Source organism: Malus domestica, chromosome 07, assembly GCF_042453785.1.
Source record: "Malus domestica chromosome 07, GDT2T_hap1".
In the NCBI taxonomy this organism is placed as follows: Eukaryota; Viridiplantae; Streptophyta; class Magnoliopsida; order Rosales; family Rosaceae; genus Malus; species Malus domestica.
In genome coordinates, this window is record NC_091667.1 from 23,895,781 (window position 1) to 23,911,308 (window position 15,528).

At 37.6% G+C, this 15,528-nt stretch overlaps 1 protein-coding gene across 2 annotated transcripts; it reads right to left on the minus strand.

The window, feature by feature from the left end:
- Positions 1–1,244: 1,244 nt before the first annotated feature.
- LOC103439459 (uncharacterized) lies at positions 1,245–6,293 on the minus strand. 2 transcript variants are annotated; one of them, XM_017325504.3, is made up of 8 exons: positions 5,977–6,293; positions 4,662–5,284; positions 4,060–4,398; positions 3,701–3,946; positions 3,215–3,604; positions 2,846–3,100; positions 1,892–2,755; positions 1,245–1,747 (listed from the first exon to the last, which is right to left on the minus strand). In XM_017325504.3, the coding sequence occupies exons 1-7, from the start codon at positions 6,170–6,172 to the stop codon at positions 2,564–2,566; spliced, it is 2,241 nt and encodes a 746-aa protein (XP_017180993.3). In that variant the 5' UTR covers positions 6,173–6,293; the 3' UTR covers positions 1,245–1,747; positions 1,892–2,563. The 2 variants fall into 2 exon arrangements, with proteins under 2 accessions (XP_017180993.3, XP_028961604.2); XM_029105771.2 differs by having other exon boundaries at positions 5,937–6,290.
- Positions 6,294–15,528: the final 9,235 nt, after the last annotated feature.

Consider the following 15,528-nt stretch of genomic DNA (forward strand, 5'->3'; position numbering starts at 1 on the left):
ATTGAATCACATTATTGTGTGCGGGTGAAAGACCTTTTTTTTTTATCACCAGCGGTACACGGCTCTTAAGATGTTTTGAACATGCTTAAAAGTAGAGAAAATAATATTTAATAAATAACTGATTGGAACACATTATTGCTAACCCAAATATGAAATCCAAAGTTTCATGTGAATAGAAGCTGAGTGCGCTGCCACACGAGCCTCACCGCTTGCATGTTATCAGCTCAAATGCCTAAACTTGCGTGTGAACTGCATGCGCCTGACGGACAAAATTTATATATCTAGGTGACGTCACTCTAACGTCAGACAATCTCAAGCGAGGAGTCAGGCCATGCTCGCCCGATTGCTCGGTCCTAGGGAGATGGGCCCACTAAATGGCCTTACTAATAGGCATGCGCTGGAGCCGATTTTAGAGGAATTGGGGGATTTAATCGGATGATGATTCTCTACCCTCCTAATCTCTCTACCCTTCCATGCCCTCATATTTGAATGGTCATGATTAAGCCACATCAACATGTTATATTAATTTTTTAATAGAGATAATAAGACAAAAAATAATATGTGAAAGAATGGGATGGAAGAGGATGAGAATAGGAGGGTAGAGAATCCTCGTCCGATTTAATCACCAATAGGTGGGACAATTTCGAGGGGTGGACATGCTCCAAGTAAGTTGAGCTTTGTTAATTTTCTCCAATATTTTTTTGGAGGGAAACATATATTCCAGTGAAGTCTGAATGAAGGCAGAGCACTACATCACTACGTTAACTGTGCATGTCCATGACAAGAATGGTAGTTCAAAGTATAACAGATGTCGAGTTTGTATATGGGTATGGCTTACTTGTAATACTTGCGCACGTGTATAATTTAGATGAATTACACCTGGTGGCACTTATTTTGATTGGATTTTTTAAGAGCACGAGTGATTTACAAGAAGTAAAACTCCAACAACCTGTAGAAAATTTGACAATTAAAATATTTCAAATTAAGTTCTTCACAGCAACAATCTAACTCTTAACCATTCTTCTCTTCCCAACGTTTAATCTCAAATTCGAATTCTTCTTTGCCTCCTTCATTGATTCATTGCTTCATTTTGCCTATTACATTAGCAGCCATGATATTGAAATGCCCAAAACCAGTATTTAAGTGACAAAAATAGCAGAAAACATTTGCCACACTTCATAAATAAAGCGAAAAACCAATACAAAATACTCCATTCAACATTCAAATGTTCGAAATAAACCACATTCACAAAAATATTTTCTTTTGATACAACATTCTCAAAGACATGATAATAAAAGCAATATTAACAAAGATACAAGTTTTTGTGTTTCACACTTAAAAAAGTAGGTCATCGATAAGTATAAGACCTTCAATTTTGATCATACATGTTTTTTGAAATATAATTGTAACCACTACTCCATCAAGGATGGAACTCAAAGCTCCAACTTTCATAACCAAGACATCACATAAGTGTCTGGTTATGTTAATATATCAGTTGAGTCTCCAGCAGCCGTGTAGCAGCAGCTCCTGTATAGTGAAGGCGGAACAAAGCAAATCCGCTTTTGATCGAAAATCATAGGACATGGTTGGAATTGAAACGTTGTTACCCTGGACGATTTGATTTATCGCTTAATGGAGATGCTTCCGGGAAATTGAAAGAACCCTTCCAATTCGCTGCGCATTCCATGCCTGCTTCAGACGGTATGAGCAGACAGCAATACAATGCGCTAGCTGCAGCTTCACAGTCCTGCAAACAGAAATCAAATTAAGTACATCAGTGAAAGTAGAAAATAGCTTCTCGGAGTCGAAGGTTAAGCATAAGAGCATTCATTTAATCACGGTGCAAAGCCAGAAAGTATTCACTTCCATGTTTTCAGCTTGATTTTCTCACCTTGTTTCTTGAAACTGCTCTGCATTCGGATCCGTCTTGGAGCATCTCCACGGGGGTGAACAGGAATGGATGTTGGTGGATATTGCAGTTGTCTGAGGAATATCTATAGTTGTGTTGATAGAAGAAGTACCGTCTTCAAATAATGCTTCTGAGAAAAGACATTATTACCTTATCTGGACTCGTTGGGTTCGGAGAATCCAGATAGCAGTTCAACCATTTGCATTTTCAGGTGTTCCTTTGTACCAACAAAATTTCACCTAACAAGGTTGAAGTGTACAGGACTTGGAGATTCTGTGGCACACAACAATGATTTCGGACATAATTGTCCAAAACCAATACTGCGTGTCAAAGACTACATATCTTGGTTTCAGAAATGTAGACAATTGAAGGTGTCTTTGAATTATTTGTAGGAGAATATCACGATGTAATAATGCGAGTTTAAGACACATTCTTACAAGGCCCTCTTAATATTCTCCTACAGATAAGGGTATCGTTGTTCATTATCGATATTGGACTGTTTCTCCAATAGCTAACGCAGAATAATCTTTTGCACGTCCGTGGAGTAACTCAGCATTAGTATCACTGGTTTACTCCACTATCCCCATCATACACCCATCCCAATGACTCTCATAGGTTGGAGCCATTGGAAAGAGTGTACGATGCCTCTGTTATTCAAGAACTTTGCGGGAAAAGAGTCGCAGGCTCCATATTGAAAGATTGCGACTCGTTGTGTCCAATACAGGTATTGGCAAGCAGAAGCTCTCCCAGTTCTGAGAACAATATTGGTGACGGCAATGGGTAATTATGTAGCTGATGAAACAGTTGGAAGGGTGATCCCCGATTTTCTTCTGGCTGAGAATAAGCCTGGATGAAAAATCATGACAAGCAAGTGTTAAGTTTTGATGCACTTCTGGTGCACCATATTCAGTTCATGTAATAAAAATTCAGTCTAACCTCGGAAATCCTTTCATTTGTAGCACAATTTGGAGAATTATGAGTGATGTTGATAACTTGTTCGTTGTCATAATTGGTTGCAATGTTGTTCTTATTTGTAAGATAAAAACCATTATCCCCAATTGGAGATGGACAGTTACTGAATTCGCCGATATGGGCATCTGGAACATCTCCCAGCTGGTGTGGCTGATGTGTTTGAGGTGGCTCGGGAGGAGGAAAGGGTGAATCCAAATCTTTTTGTAGCCCAGCAGGAAACTGCCATATTTAAAGATGGACAAAACAAAGCCAAGGTTAAATTCTGAGTAACTTCTTGTGTTTCGTATTACCAAGTTCACATCAGAAATCTTTAAAATGCGTATTCATCCTCACCTCCAGAATCATATCGTTTAGAGCTTGATCAATAAAATAAGATGAAATACCGCTACTAGGTTCACCATCACCATGATTACCATTGCCAAGCACAGCAAGTTCTAGCTGTTTGTATGTCAGAATTTCCTCTGTGTCGGAAATCACATGATTCATTGCAGCAGCTTGGTTATCAGTATTATAGGTCATGCAACCACCAGTACCAGGATCAATTGATTCATCACTACAGACATCAGGAGCATTTCCAAGCTGAGGTGGCTGAGGTGACTGGGGACGAGGAAAGAGTGAATTCGGATATTCACCTGCAGGAGCACATGACTGCAATGTGTAATTCTGTAGCTGATCAAACCGTTGAAAGGGTGATCCCTGATTTTCTTCTGGCTGAGAATAAGCCTGGATGTAGAATCACGACCAGCTGATCAAACCGTTAAGTTTTATGTATTTATGGTGCACCATATTAAGTTCGTATAATAAAAAGTTCATTCTCACCTCGGAAATCCTTTCATTTGGAGCAAGATTTTGAGAATTATAAGCGATGTTGATAACTGGTTCGTTATCATAATTGGTTGCAATGTTATTCTTAATTATATCATAAGAATCATTATCCCCAATGGTAGATGGCCAGTTACTGAATTCGCCACAATGGACGTCCGGAAAATTTCTTAGCTGGTGTGGCTGAGGTGGCCCGGGAGGAGATAAGGGTGAATCCAAATCTTTTTCTAGCTGATCATAAAACTGCCATATTAAGATTCACCAAACAAAGCAAAGTGTAAATTTTGATATACTTCTTGCAATTCGTATTGCCAAAATTCACATCAGAATGTTTAAAAACGAGTATTCATCCTTACCTCCAGAGTCATATCATCTACAGCTTGATAAATAAAATCAGATGAAATGCCGATACCAGGTTCACCATCATCATGATTGCTACTGCCAAGCACAGCACGTTCTGGCTGTTTGTCTGCCAGAATTTCTTCTTTGTTGGGAACCATATGATTCATTGCAGCAGCTTGGTTATCAAAATTATAGGGGATGCAGCCACCAGTACCAGAACCAGGATCAACTAATTCATGACCATAGATATCAGGAGCATTTCCAAGCTGAGGTGGCTGATGCGGCTGAGGTGGCTGAGGTGGCTCAGGAGGAGGAAAGAGTAAATCCAGAAATCCTCCTAGCGGAGCAAAAGCCTGCCAGTGCCAGATTAAGAATCACAAAACAAGCAAGTGTTAAGTTTTGATACACTTCTTGTGCCACATATTAACATTTTACATCAGAAAATGTTCGAAAAAGTTCTTTTTTTCTTCATGAAAGATTAACTCATGCCCGTCAAGGGTACAAGGTACTACTCTTAGTCATGAAGGAGAGAGGATCAACACATCCAGAAACCTCCCATTGATTCCATGCTTATTAAAACAAAAAACAAAAAAGATACGGGGACATAAAACCAAACCTCATGAATCATGTCACGTAGAGCTTGATCAATAGAATCAGATGAGACACCGCCACCAGGTTCACCATGATCATGGTTTCCACTGCCAAGTAGATCATCTTCTAGCTCTTTATATGCCAAAACTTCTTCTGTATCTGGAGTCATATGATTCATTGCAGCAGCAGAAGCAGTGTGATCATCTCCAGGACTAGAGGCAATGTAGCCACTATTACCAGGATCAGCTAAATCATCACAGACTGATGTACCCTCAGGCTTCTTTTTATCAGACTTAGAATCAACTGGCTTACACTTCAGGAGGCAGATAACATAGTCCCTCTTCAGATCCCTCTCCTGACGGGGACTAGAACCCTGCTTAGGTTTAGTGCAATAGTACTCGTGTATGATCCAGCCAGTCCTAACGGATTTAGACGCACCACCTTCTTGGAAGGTCTTGATTTGGAAGGTTAATGTCCTCTTTTTGCAAGTGAAGTATTTCAAGCTGATATCCCGCGGCTTGCCTGTGATCTTCCAGAAGCCATGCTCTGTGACTCTGTTGCAGCGAAGACTATTTATGTATTTGTAATCACACCAGCTGAAGGAGTACCACGCCTTAGCTTGAAAAACAGAATCAGGGAACATGCGTTCTGCAACACAAAGCAAGATAATGAAAATTTATAACGACTAAAGATTATATTGGATTGAATAACTCATTAGATTCAGGGTCCATTCGGTGCCTAGGATTTGATTGAATTGGATAACTCACAATCTTTAAGCTATGTTGATGGGATAAATGAAAAAAATTTGTCCACTTTGAAGGTAGAAGATGGATTACTCATAAGGAAACTTATTTCTTCCAATCACTACAAAATTGGCAGGATTTGAAGGAATAAGTTTCCTTCATGTCCAATCGCACCTAATACCATCAGACATACCTTGAATGTGATGAGATATCCAACACAATCCAATCCTTCACACTGAACGATCCCTCGATGTAAGTTGAAGGAAGAAAAGAATGCAACTTCCAAGTTGAAGGCAGAAGATGGATTATTCATCAAGCCAACTTATCCCTCCTAATCCTACCATGGAAGGATTGGAAGGGACAAGTTTCCCCCATGACTAATTGATCTTCTACCTTCAATTGGGCACAAAATATCGGAAACTAACATCTATATCTTCATTCAACCTAGTAACTCCTCCATCCAATCTAATCCTAGACGCCAAACGAGGACCTAGTCTTGAACAAATAAAACAATACTACGCATGCACAAAAATCATACCGTGAAAAATAATATATACCTGGGTTTTAAAGAAAATGTGAGATAGAATAATGGGTTACCAGGTAAATCCCAAGGCTCGAACTTGCAGACATCGATGACAGGGAGGAAGTGGCAGGCTTGGGATTTGTGACTTTTCATCTTCTTCCTCAAGAAGTCTGCCATTTCCTTTTCAGTGGGATGGAATCTGATCGCAGCCACCATGTCCGGCACCGATTGTGCGGTTGTTGTTCTGGTGGTGGTGCTGCTGTTTTCCATCCCTCCTCCTCCTCCTTCAAATGTTTTATAATTTTTATTTTTTTTTGGTGAAGAAATGTTTTATAAAATTGTAAAGAAGAAAACCAGATGTTTTTGTCTTCAGAAAACAAAGCAGAAGAAGTAGAGAGTAAAGTGAAGTTGTATATAAAGGTAAAGTCAGTGCCACTGTGCTCCTTGACTTCCAAAGAATCCAAGTCCCGATTCTTGAGCTGCCAGCCAAATCAAGTTTTCTTGTTGGTGATGGAAATGGCTTTGAGTATGGACCCCACCCATTATAATCGTGTTTTTTAATTTACGAATAACGTTGGAGAAATTAAATTTGTAAACTCAATTATATGTAGTTGTTAACAATTGGATTATTACTTAAAAATTAATGAACATACTTATTTGTTGTTGGTGACATATCATTTTATTTATAAATTTAGTTTAAAATTTTGATCATTCTAACTTTATCCGTTACTTTAACACGTTATTTAAGTTTATAATTTTGTCCAGCGATGGGAATCTTATGATTCTTATCAGCCCCTCTCAAAAGGTTGAGCTTTATTAACCTTGTCCAACATTTTTTGGAGGTAAACATACGGGAGAAGTCGAGAACTTTCTAGACTCTAAAACATGGGACCTTTGCTCACAAGTCACAAGAAATAATTGTTTAGAGTAGAGTGACAAGAGTGTAGTTCTAACTATCAGAACCGGATAACGACCAAAGTGAAGGGGTGTGGGACCAAAGAGTCAGCATTCGTCCGTACGAGGGATCGCCGAATTTCCTAACAGATGTGTATAATTTAGATGATTCGTTATACTCATGCGGTACCATATATTTGATTACGTGACATGTTGCATGAAATGTATTCTTTGATCAGATCAAAAATATTATTATTAAGCCTATGAATCCCATATCAAAAAAAAAAAAAGGGAACTTCAATGAAAAGCTCCCGGTACTGTTCACTTTAACGAAAAACCACATTTTTACACTAAAAAGTCATTCATGGTACTATTCACTTTACCCTTTATTTTGTCTTTATTGTTAAAACTCAAAATTTTCAAACCATTTTCATTAGTTTTTCTAAAAAAAAACAGAGACAATGCATATGCATATAGAAATTTTGACTGCTATTTATATTATTAATTAGAAGTGAGATAATTTTTTCATACTACTTTTAGTCACTCTCATAATTTCTTTTATTTTTAGCCGTCAGATTAAATAAACTAAAAGCAAATAACTTACAAGACTTAACATAAATATGTAAGAGGTTAAAAAGATTGTATATTATCATTTCTCTTGATTTGACAGTATAACCTCACTTCTTCATAGTTGAGAATACGAATTAGTTACAATGCTACAATTTTTCTGTAATGAATTTTCTAGGTGATGAATTTGAAGCAGCCTAGTAAAATAGAAATGAATACTATTAGACTGATAGTTTGTTTATTTATATATTTATTTTGACAACAATGCGTTTGATTACTATAATATTTTTATACTGGCAGTTAGTGTTGGAGACTTTTAGGTTTAGGTGGACTTAGGCTTTGAGAATATCCTCTTGTCTCCCTTGGTTCGGTTTTGTACCATGTTCCGAAATATCTCGAAAGAATTAGCATGTCTTAGGAAATATCCCGGTTGGATCAATGATTCGAAGATAATATAAATAAGCAAATAATGGCTTGCTCAAGTGGGGCATGGTGTGGAAGCTAGAAGTTTATCAGTTTTGCATGAAAGAGAGAGAGCTTGGGTGATTGTATGGTGTTTGCTGTTGGATAATATGGGCTTCCTAGGGTGGCAGCAAGGCTTACGATGGCTGGAATACTCAGAGGGAAGTTATGGAAAATACTCTATTTGCATGGTGCCGTTTTGGGTTTCTTTTGGTTCTTTGCGTGAAGCTGGGGGATTAGAGAATCCTTTCTCTATGGTTCTCAACCTATATTTGTAGCTGAATGATTCATTCTCAAAGAATCTCTAGTTAGGGCTTGTTTCTCCCTCCTCTTTCTCCCTAATTCCAAAGACTCAAAGTCCTAACTCTTGAGCTGTCAGCCAAACCAAGTTTTCTTGATGGTGATGGTGAGATGGCTTTTAGTGTGGACTACACCCACTTCCGATCATTTCTTTTACTTTAACGCGTTAGTTAAGTTTATAATCCATTTTGTCCCGTCGTGGGAATCTTATCAGCCCCGCTTGAAAGGTTGAGCTTTAGTAACTTTCTCCACTATTTTTGGGAGGGAAACATACAATCGAGAGAAGTCAAGAACATTCTAGAGTCTGATACATGGGAAGCTTTGCTCACAAGTCACAATAAATCATTGTTTAGAGTAGAGTGACAAGAATGTAGTTCTGACTGTCTGAACTCGGATAACGACCAAGGTGGAAGGGTGTGGGACCAAAGAGTCAATAGTCGTCGGATGATGGATCGTAGAATTTTTTAGCATGTGTATGATTTAGATGATTCGTTACACTCATACGGCAATAATATATGGGTACGTGACATGTCACAAGAAATTTATTCTTTGACCAGATCATGATTAAGCCTATGAATCCCATATCCCAAAAAAAGCAATGCATATGCATATAGAAATTTTGACTACCATTTATATTGTTAACTAGAAGTGAGATAATTTTCACATAATCTTTTTAGTCTCTCCTACATTTTTATTTTATTTTATTTTGATCGGTAGATTGAATTAATCAAAAGCAAACAACTAACAAGATTAAACAGAAGTATGTAAAAGGTTAAAAAGAGTGTAGATTATCTTTTCTCTTGATTTTACAGTATAACCCCACTTCTTCATAGTTGAGAGTACGAACCACTTACAATGCTACAAATTTTCTATAATGAATTTTCTAAGAGATGAATTTGAACCAATTAATAAAATAGAGATGATACTATTAGACTAATAGTTTGTTTATTTATTTACTTTTACAATAATTTTGGAATGGTCTGGACTTTATATTGGTTTTGATTACTATAATATTTTTATGTTGGCAGTTAGCAAAGAGTTTTTCCATTCTATTTTTTTATTTTAGAAATCTCAGCATTGTAGGTAAAGAGTTTGTAGCTTAAGTAGTTTGAGATAGGCTAAATACCAAAACCTAAAAATCCCACCTTAAGTTCTTTATGTGACACCTAACTCTGATCATTCTTTCCTTTCCGAATTTAAATCTCAAATTCCGATTCTCCTTTGCCTCATTCATTTATTCATTGCTTCATTTGGTCTACTACATTAGCAGCCATGACATTGAAATGCCTGAAACCAGTGTTCTAGTGACAAAAATAGGATAAAACATTCACCACAATTCAAAAGTAACGACATGGCTTTAATACTACATAACATTCAATGTTATAACTGTTTTATGTTATAAATAGGCAAAAGTTAGAGAGATAACCTTTGCTAGAGATATGAGCGAGGCTGTAGTAAAATATTATAAAATGATTGCAGATAAGAGAGAAATAGGAGGATACTGAAAATATCCTAGCTTTCTTTCTTTTCTTGTTGTTCTTGTTATTGTTATTGTTGAACACTCATAATGCTCTATTTATAGAGCAATTACCTTGGAAACAAACAAATTACACTATTAATCATATGAAAAGTTTACTGTATGCATGATAGCATACATACCCACTATTTACAACACTCCCCCTTGGATGCCCATATATCAACATCAGTTGCCTTGTTAAAACCTTGCTTGGAAAAATCCAGTGGGAAAAAACCATAGCGAAGGAAAAAGAGTACAACTTTACCGTATTGTTGATATGGTGTTAAGCATGCTTATGTTGCCTCGTTAAAACCTTGATAGCAAAAAACCCAGTGGGAAAAATCCTAATCGAAGGAAAAAGAGTACAACATGCATGTATCATGGATGCTCCCCCTGATTCCGCATTCTTCAAATTTGTAAGCTGACGTAATCCAATTCCCTGCACTAACTTTTGAAATGTGCACTTTGGTAGAGATTTGGTGAACAAGTCTGCCAAATTTTCATTGGAACGGATTTGTATGACTTCAATAAATTTAGCATTCTGAAGCTCATGTGCACTAAAAAACCTTGGAGATATATGCTTAGTCTTATCACCCTTGATGAATCCTTCCTTCATCTGGGCAACACAGGCTGCATTACCTTCATGAATAACAGTTGGAGTGTTTGTCTTTGAAGGTAGACACATGAATTCCAGATGTGATTTATCATTGATCTTAATCAAGAACACTCATGACTTGCTTCATGTAAAGCAATTATTTCCAAGTGATTGAAAGATGTAGCAACTAATGTTTACTTTGTTGAGCGCCATGAAATTGCAGTATCTCTATTAGTGAACACATATCTAGTTTGTGAGAGGGCTTTGTGCGGATCAGAGATGAAACCAGCATCTGTATATCCAACAAGGATCTGGTCCATGTCTGTTGTTCCACGAAGGTATCGCAGAACATCTTTGACTCCCTTCCAATGACGAATTGTTGGAGCAGAGCTATACCTGGCTAACAAGTTTACTGAAAAAGCTATATCTGGTCTAGTACATTGTGCTAAATACAATAAAGCACCTATTGCACTCAAATATGGTACTTCTGGACTAAGGACCAGTTTATCATCTTCTTTTGGACGGAATGGATCTTTCTTAATGTCCAAAGATCGAATGACCATTGGGGTGCTAAGTGGATAAGCCTTGTCCATGCCAAATCGCTTCAATATTTTTTCCATGTAAGCTGATTGATGGACTAAAATTCCATTAGCATAATGCTCGATCTGCAAGCCAAGACAATATTTTGTTTTCCCAAGATCTTTCATTTCAAATTCACTTTTTAGATACTCAACAGTTTTATTTAGATCTTCAAGGGTTCCAACTAGGTTCATATCATCAACATATACTGCCATTATAGCGAAACCAATATTTGATTTCTTAATGAACACATAAGGGCAGATGACATTGTTGGCATATCTTTCTTTGATCAAATACTCACTGAGACGATTATACCACATTCGCCCAGATTGTTTTAGCCTATATAATGATCGCCTTAATTTGATTGAGAACATACCTCGTGGTTTGTTAGTCGTATCATGCAACTTAAGTCCTTCTGAGACTTTTATATATATGTCAATATCTAATTCTCCATATAGATACGCAGTGATGACATCCATAAGTCGCATGTCAAGTTTCTTTGAAACCACTAAACTTATTAAGTAACGGAACGTAATTGCGTCCATTACAGGAGAGTATGTCTCTTCATAATCAATTCCAAGTCTTTGTGAAAAACCTTGTGCAACAAGTCTTGCTTTATATCTTGCAATCTCGTTTTTCTCGTTGCGTTTCCTTGTGAATACCTGTTTGTAACCTACGGGGTTCACACCAGGCGGGGTTTGGACTATTGGTCCAAAAACACTTTGCCTTTCCAAGGAAATTAATTCTGCCTGGATTGCATCTTTCCACTTAGGTCAATTATGTCTCTGTTTGCATTTATCAACAGAGTGAGGCTCAATGTCATCGCTTAATATGATTTCAGTGGCTACTGCGAAAGTGAATATATCATCGATGATTATTTCATTTCAATCCCACAATTCATTAGTACATGCATAATTTATGGAGATTTCTTTGCTTTCATATACTTTTGTCTCTTCAGGGACATGTGTCTCATCAAGGACATTTTCTTTTTCAGAAAATTTAGAATCATGAATTGTGGATGTATCATTCTCTTTCTTTTCCTGAATGATTTCATTTGGATTCAATTGTGCCCTCATCTTTCTCTTTCGAGGGGCTGAATCTTTTGAACCTGGTGGTCTACCACGCTTTAGGCGTGCACCAGATGAATTATTTACTACCACTTTATTTTGTCCAACAGGGACATTAATTCTTACAGGTGCATTTGTAGCTAGTATATGTAACTTTGTCACTTTCGAAGCATCATTAATTGCATCTGACATTTGATTAGCAATACTTTGAAGATGAACAATCATTTTCACTTCATCTTTACGTTGAGTGCTTCGTGGATCAAAATGAGATAGGATGGGAACAACCCATGTCAGCTCTTGCCGTTCTTCTGGAACAGTCTTTTCTCCCTCTAACGACGAGAAAACTGTCTCATCAAAGTGACAATCAGCAAAACGAGCTGTAAACATATCACATATTAAGGGTTCCAAATATCTAATGATAGATGGTGAATCAAAACCCACATAAATTCCCAGTCTGTGCTGAGGTCCCATTTTAGTGCGTTGTGGCGGTGCAATAGGCACATAAACAGTACAACCAAAAACTCGTAAATGTGAAATGTTTGGCTGATGCCCAAACACAAGTTGTATTGATGAGTTTTGGTGGTTGGCTATGGGTCTCAACCGAACCAATGATGCAACATGTAAGATGGTATGTCCCCATGCAGAGATTGGCAATTTTATTTTCATGAGTAGAGTGCGAGCTATTAATTGAAGCCTTTTGATAAATGCCTCTGCTAAGCCATTTTGAGTATGGACATGAGGAACAGAGTGTTCAACATCAATGCTCAGTGTCATGCAGTAATCATCAAAGGTTTGAGACGTAAATTCACCAGTATTATCAAGTCGGATTGACTTAATGGGATGATCAGGGAATTGTGCTCGCAACTTAATTATCTGAGCAAGAAGTCTTGCAAACGCTACATTTCGAGTAGACAACAGGCAAACATGTGACCATTAGGTAGATGCATAAACCAAAACCATAAAATATCGAAATGGTCCACAAGGTGGTTGAATAGGCCCACAGATATCCCCTTGAATTCTTTGCAAAAATGATGGGGATTCAGCATCAACCTTTAGTTGTGATGGTCTAATTACCAACTTCCCTTGGGAACAAGCCTTGCAAGGGTTATCATTTGAGATAATAATGTGTTTGCTCAATAATGGATGTCCATTAGAGTTGGTAATGATCCTACGTATCATGGTGGATCCTGAATGACCTAGACGGTCATGCCAAAGCATATAAACTTTTGAATCAATGAACTTCTGGTTCATGACAGTATATGCCTCAATTGTCTTTATGTATGTATAATACAATCCACTCGATAAACCATGCAACTTCTCCAATATACGCTTCTGGGTATCATTGGAAGTAATGCATAGATATTCCACATTTTCTGCACTTTTCATTTCAATCTGGTATCCATTTAGACGTATGTCTTTAAAACTCAACAAATTTCGAGTGGATCGAGTAGCGTACAACGCATTTTGTATGAACAATATTGTTCCATTTGGCAACATGATATGGGCTTTTCTTTAGCCTTCAATTACATCTGATTGCCCTGATATTGTTGTTACTTTTACTTTTGCAAGTATCAAGTTCGAGAAATAGTTTCGATCTCGAATTATTGTATGCGTGGTTGAGCTGTCTGCAAGACAAAAATCTCCACCATTGTTCTTGTTTTGAGAACAACCATAATTTTTATCCATGCTCTCTGAGTAATGAAAATTACAGTTAAAAACAGTTTATTCATACTGGAATAAAATGCAAGCATTAAATCACAAGTACAAATAACAAGAGTACATCAACATAAATGATTTAATCGGACCCAAACACTTTATTCCCTCTTTCAATAATGAAGTCTGAAACATCTAGGTGGGTTATGTGCAATTGTCTTGATAAATCGAACACTGGATCAGGTGTATCCATCGATTTAGCTTGGTTGAGAAAATTGGTCTCGACACCCTTCTCCTTGAGGGAGGCTTGATACAGATCCACCAGATGTTTTAGCGTACGACAGGTACGTGCCTAGTGCCCATTGCCACCACACCTATGGCAAACTCATTCATGATTTCTAGAAGTGTTCATATGAGCTTTGCCTTTCTAGCGATTTGCATTTTTAAAGCTTGGGCTTGTATTATGCTTTGGAACCTGGTTGTGAAATTAGACACCATGGTTCTTGCCTTTTCGGCCTCGCTTGTGGCCACGTCCTCGTTTGTAATTATTGCCATGAAAGGATGTGGTATTCCCTTCAAGGGAAGTTGCATTCACTTCTGGGAATGGTGCTGATCCAGTAGGCCATGACTGATGATTCTTCATTAGAAGCTCATTGTTTTGCTTAGCTACAAGGAGCACAGATATCAACTGGTTGTACTGAGTAAAGCCTCGCTCTCTATACTGCTGCTGCAGGAGCACGTTGGAGGCATGAAAAGTGCTGAAAGTCTTTTACAACATGTCTTCCTCAGTAATGGTTTCTCCACAGAGTTTCAACTGGGAGGTGATTCTGAACATAGCAGAATTGTACTCAGCCACCATCTTAAAATCTTGGATCCTTGGGTGAGCCCACTTATAACGAGCGCTCAGAAGAATCACCGTTTTCTGGTGATTGTATCTATTTTTCAGTGCCTTCCAGAGGGTTAATGGATCTTTAACTGTGAGGTACTCGCTCTTCAGTCCCTCATCAAGGTGACGACGGATAAAGATCATGGCCTTCGCTCGATCTTGAGAAGATGCACTGTTATCCTCTTTAATAGTTTCTCAAAGATTCGCTGCCTCCAGATGAATCTTAGCATCCATTACCCAAGTAAGGTAATTCTTCCCAGTAATATCCAGGACAACAAAATCAAGCTTTGCCAAGTTTTCCATTTTCTTTTCTGAAAGAAAAATGAGGTGTGTAAGAACTTGCAATAATATGTATTCTGGAGGAACATATTGTTCGAACTTCTAGTTCTTACAAATTTTTCATTTTGATCTTTAGGCCAAAATGATGAGCACTCGAAACTTCAGGCTCGAGATTTACATAATGAATGAGAAGGGCGATTGTACCGCACCATTCTCATCGAAATAATATAGGATGGACAATTATTTCGCACCACTCAAGTAACATAAAAATTAAATATGCAGATCAGGGTGGGCGATTATACCACACCACCTAAAATTGCAATAAAATTAAATAGCAAGCAAATTTAAACATGTAGGGTAGAGTGGGCGATTATACCGCTCCACCCAAAATTTGTAGTAAAATTAAATCTGCAGTCCAAGATGGGTGATAATACCGCACCATCTTTGATCACAGCAAAGATAAATAAACATTGAGTTAGAAATTAGGAACTACACCAAACAAGAAATCAAAGATATAAGTAATTGTTAGGTTGAGAACTAAAAGCAAGCATGGTGCGAACAATTCTTCACAAGGGTATACCTAGTAGTTGAGGCAGATGAAGAAGAAGAACAGTAAAATCCTTAAAGGAAACATTTTTTTTTTCTTTCGACGAAGAGCAATGAGAAATGTTTCAGGGTTAGAGAGTCGTGCTGATAATGTGTTATAAATAAGCAAAAGTTAGAGAGATAACCTTTGTTAGAGACAAGAGCGAGACTGTAGTAAAATATTATAAAATGATTGCAGATAAGAGAGAAATAGGAGGATACTGAAAATATTCCAGCTTTCTT

What these genes read in the sequence shown, in the direction of transcription:
- LOC103439459 (XM_017325504.3), bottom strand. Translation starts at nt 6,172, where the DNA reads ATGGAAAACAGCAGCACCACCACCAGAACAACAACCGCACAATCGGTG. An exon ending in CGAGCCTTGGGATTTACCTG is followed by an intron (nt 5,285 to 5,976) that starts GTAACCCATTAT and finishes TTTGTGTTGCAG; the next exon opens with AACGCATGTTCCCTGATTCT. An exon ending in TACGTGACATGATTCATGAG is followed by an intron (nt 4,399 to 4,661) that starts GTTTGGTTTTAT and finishes TGGCACTGGCAG; the next exon opens with GCTTTTGCTCCGCTAGGAGG.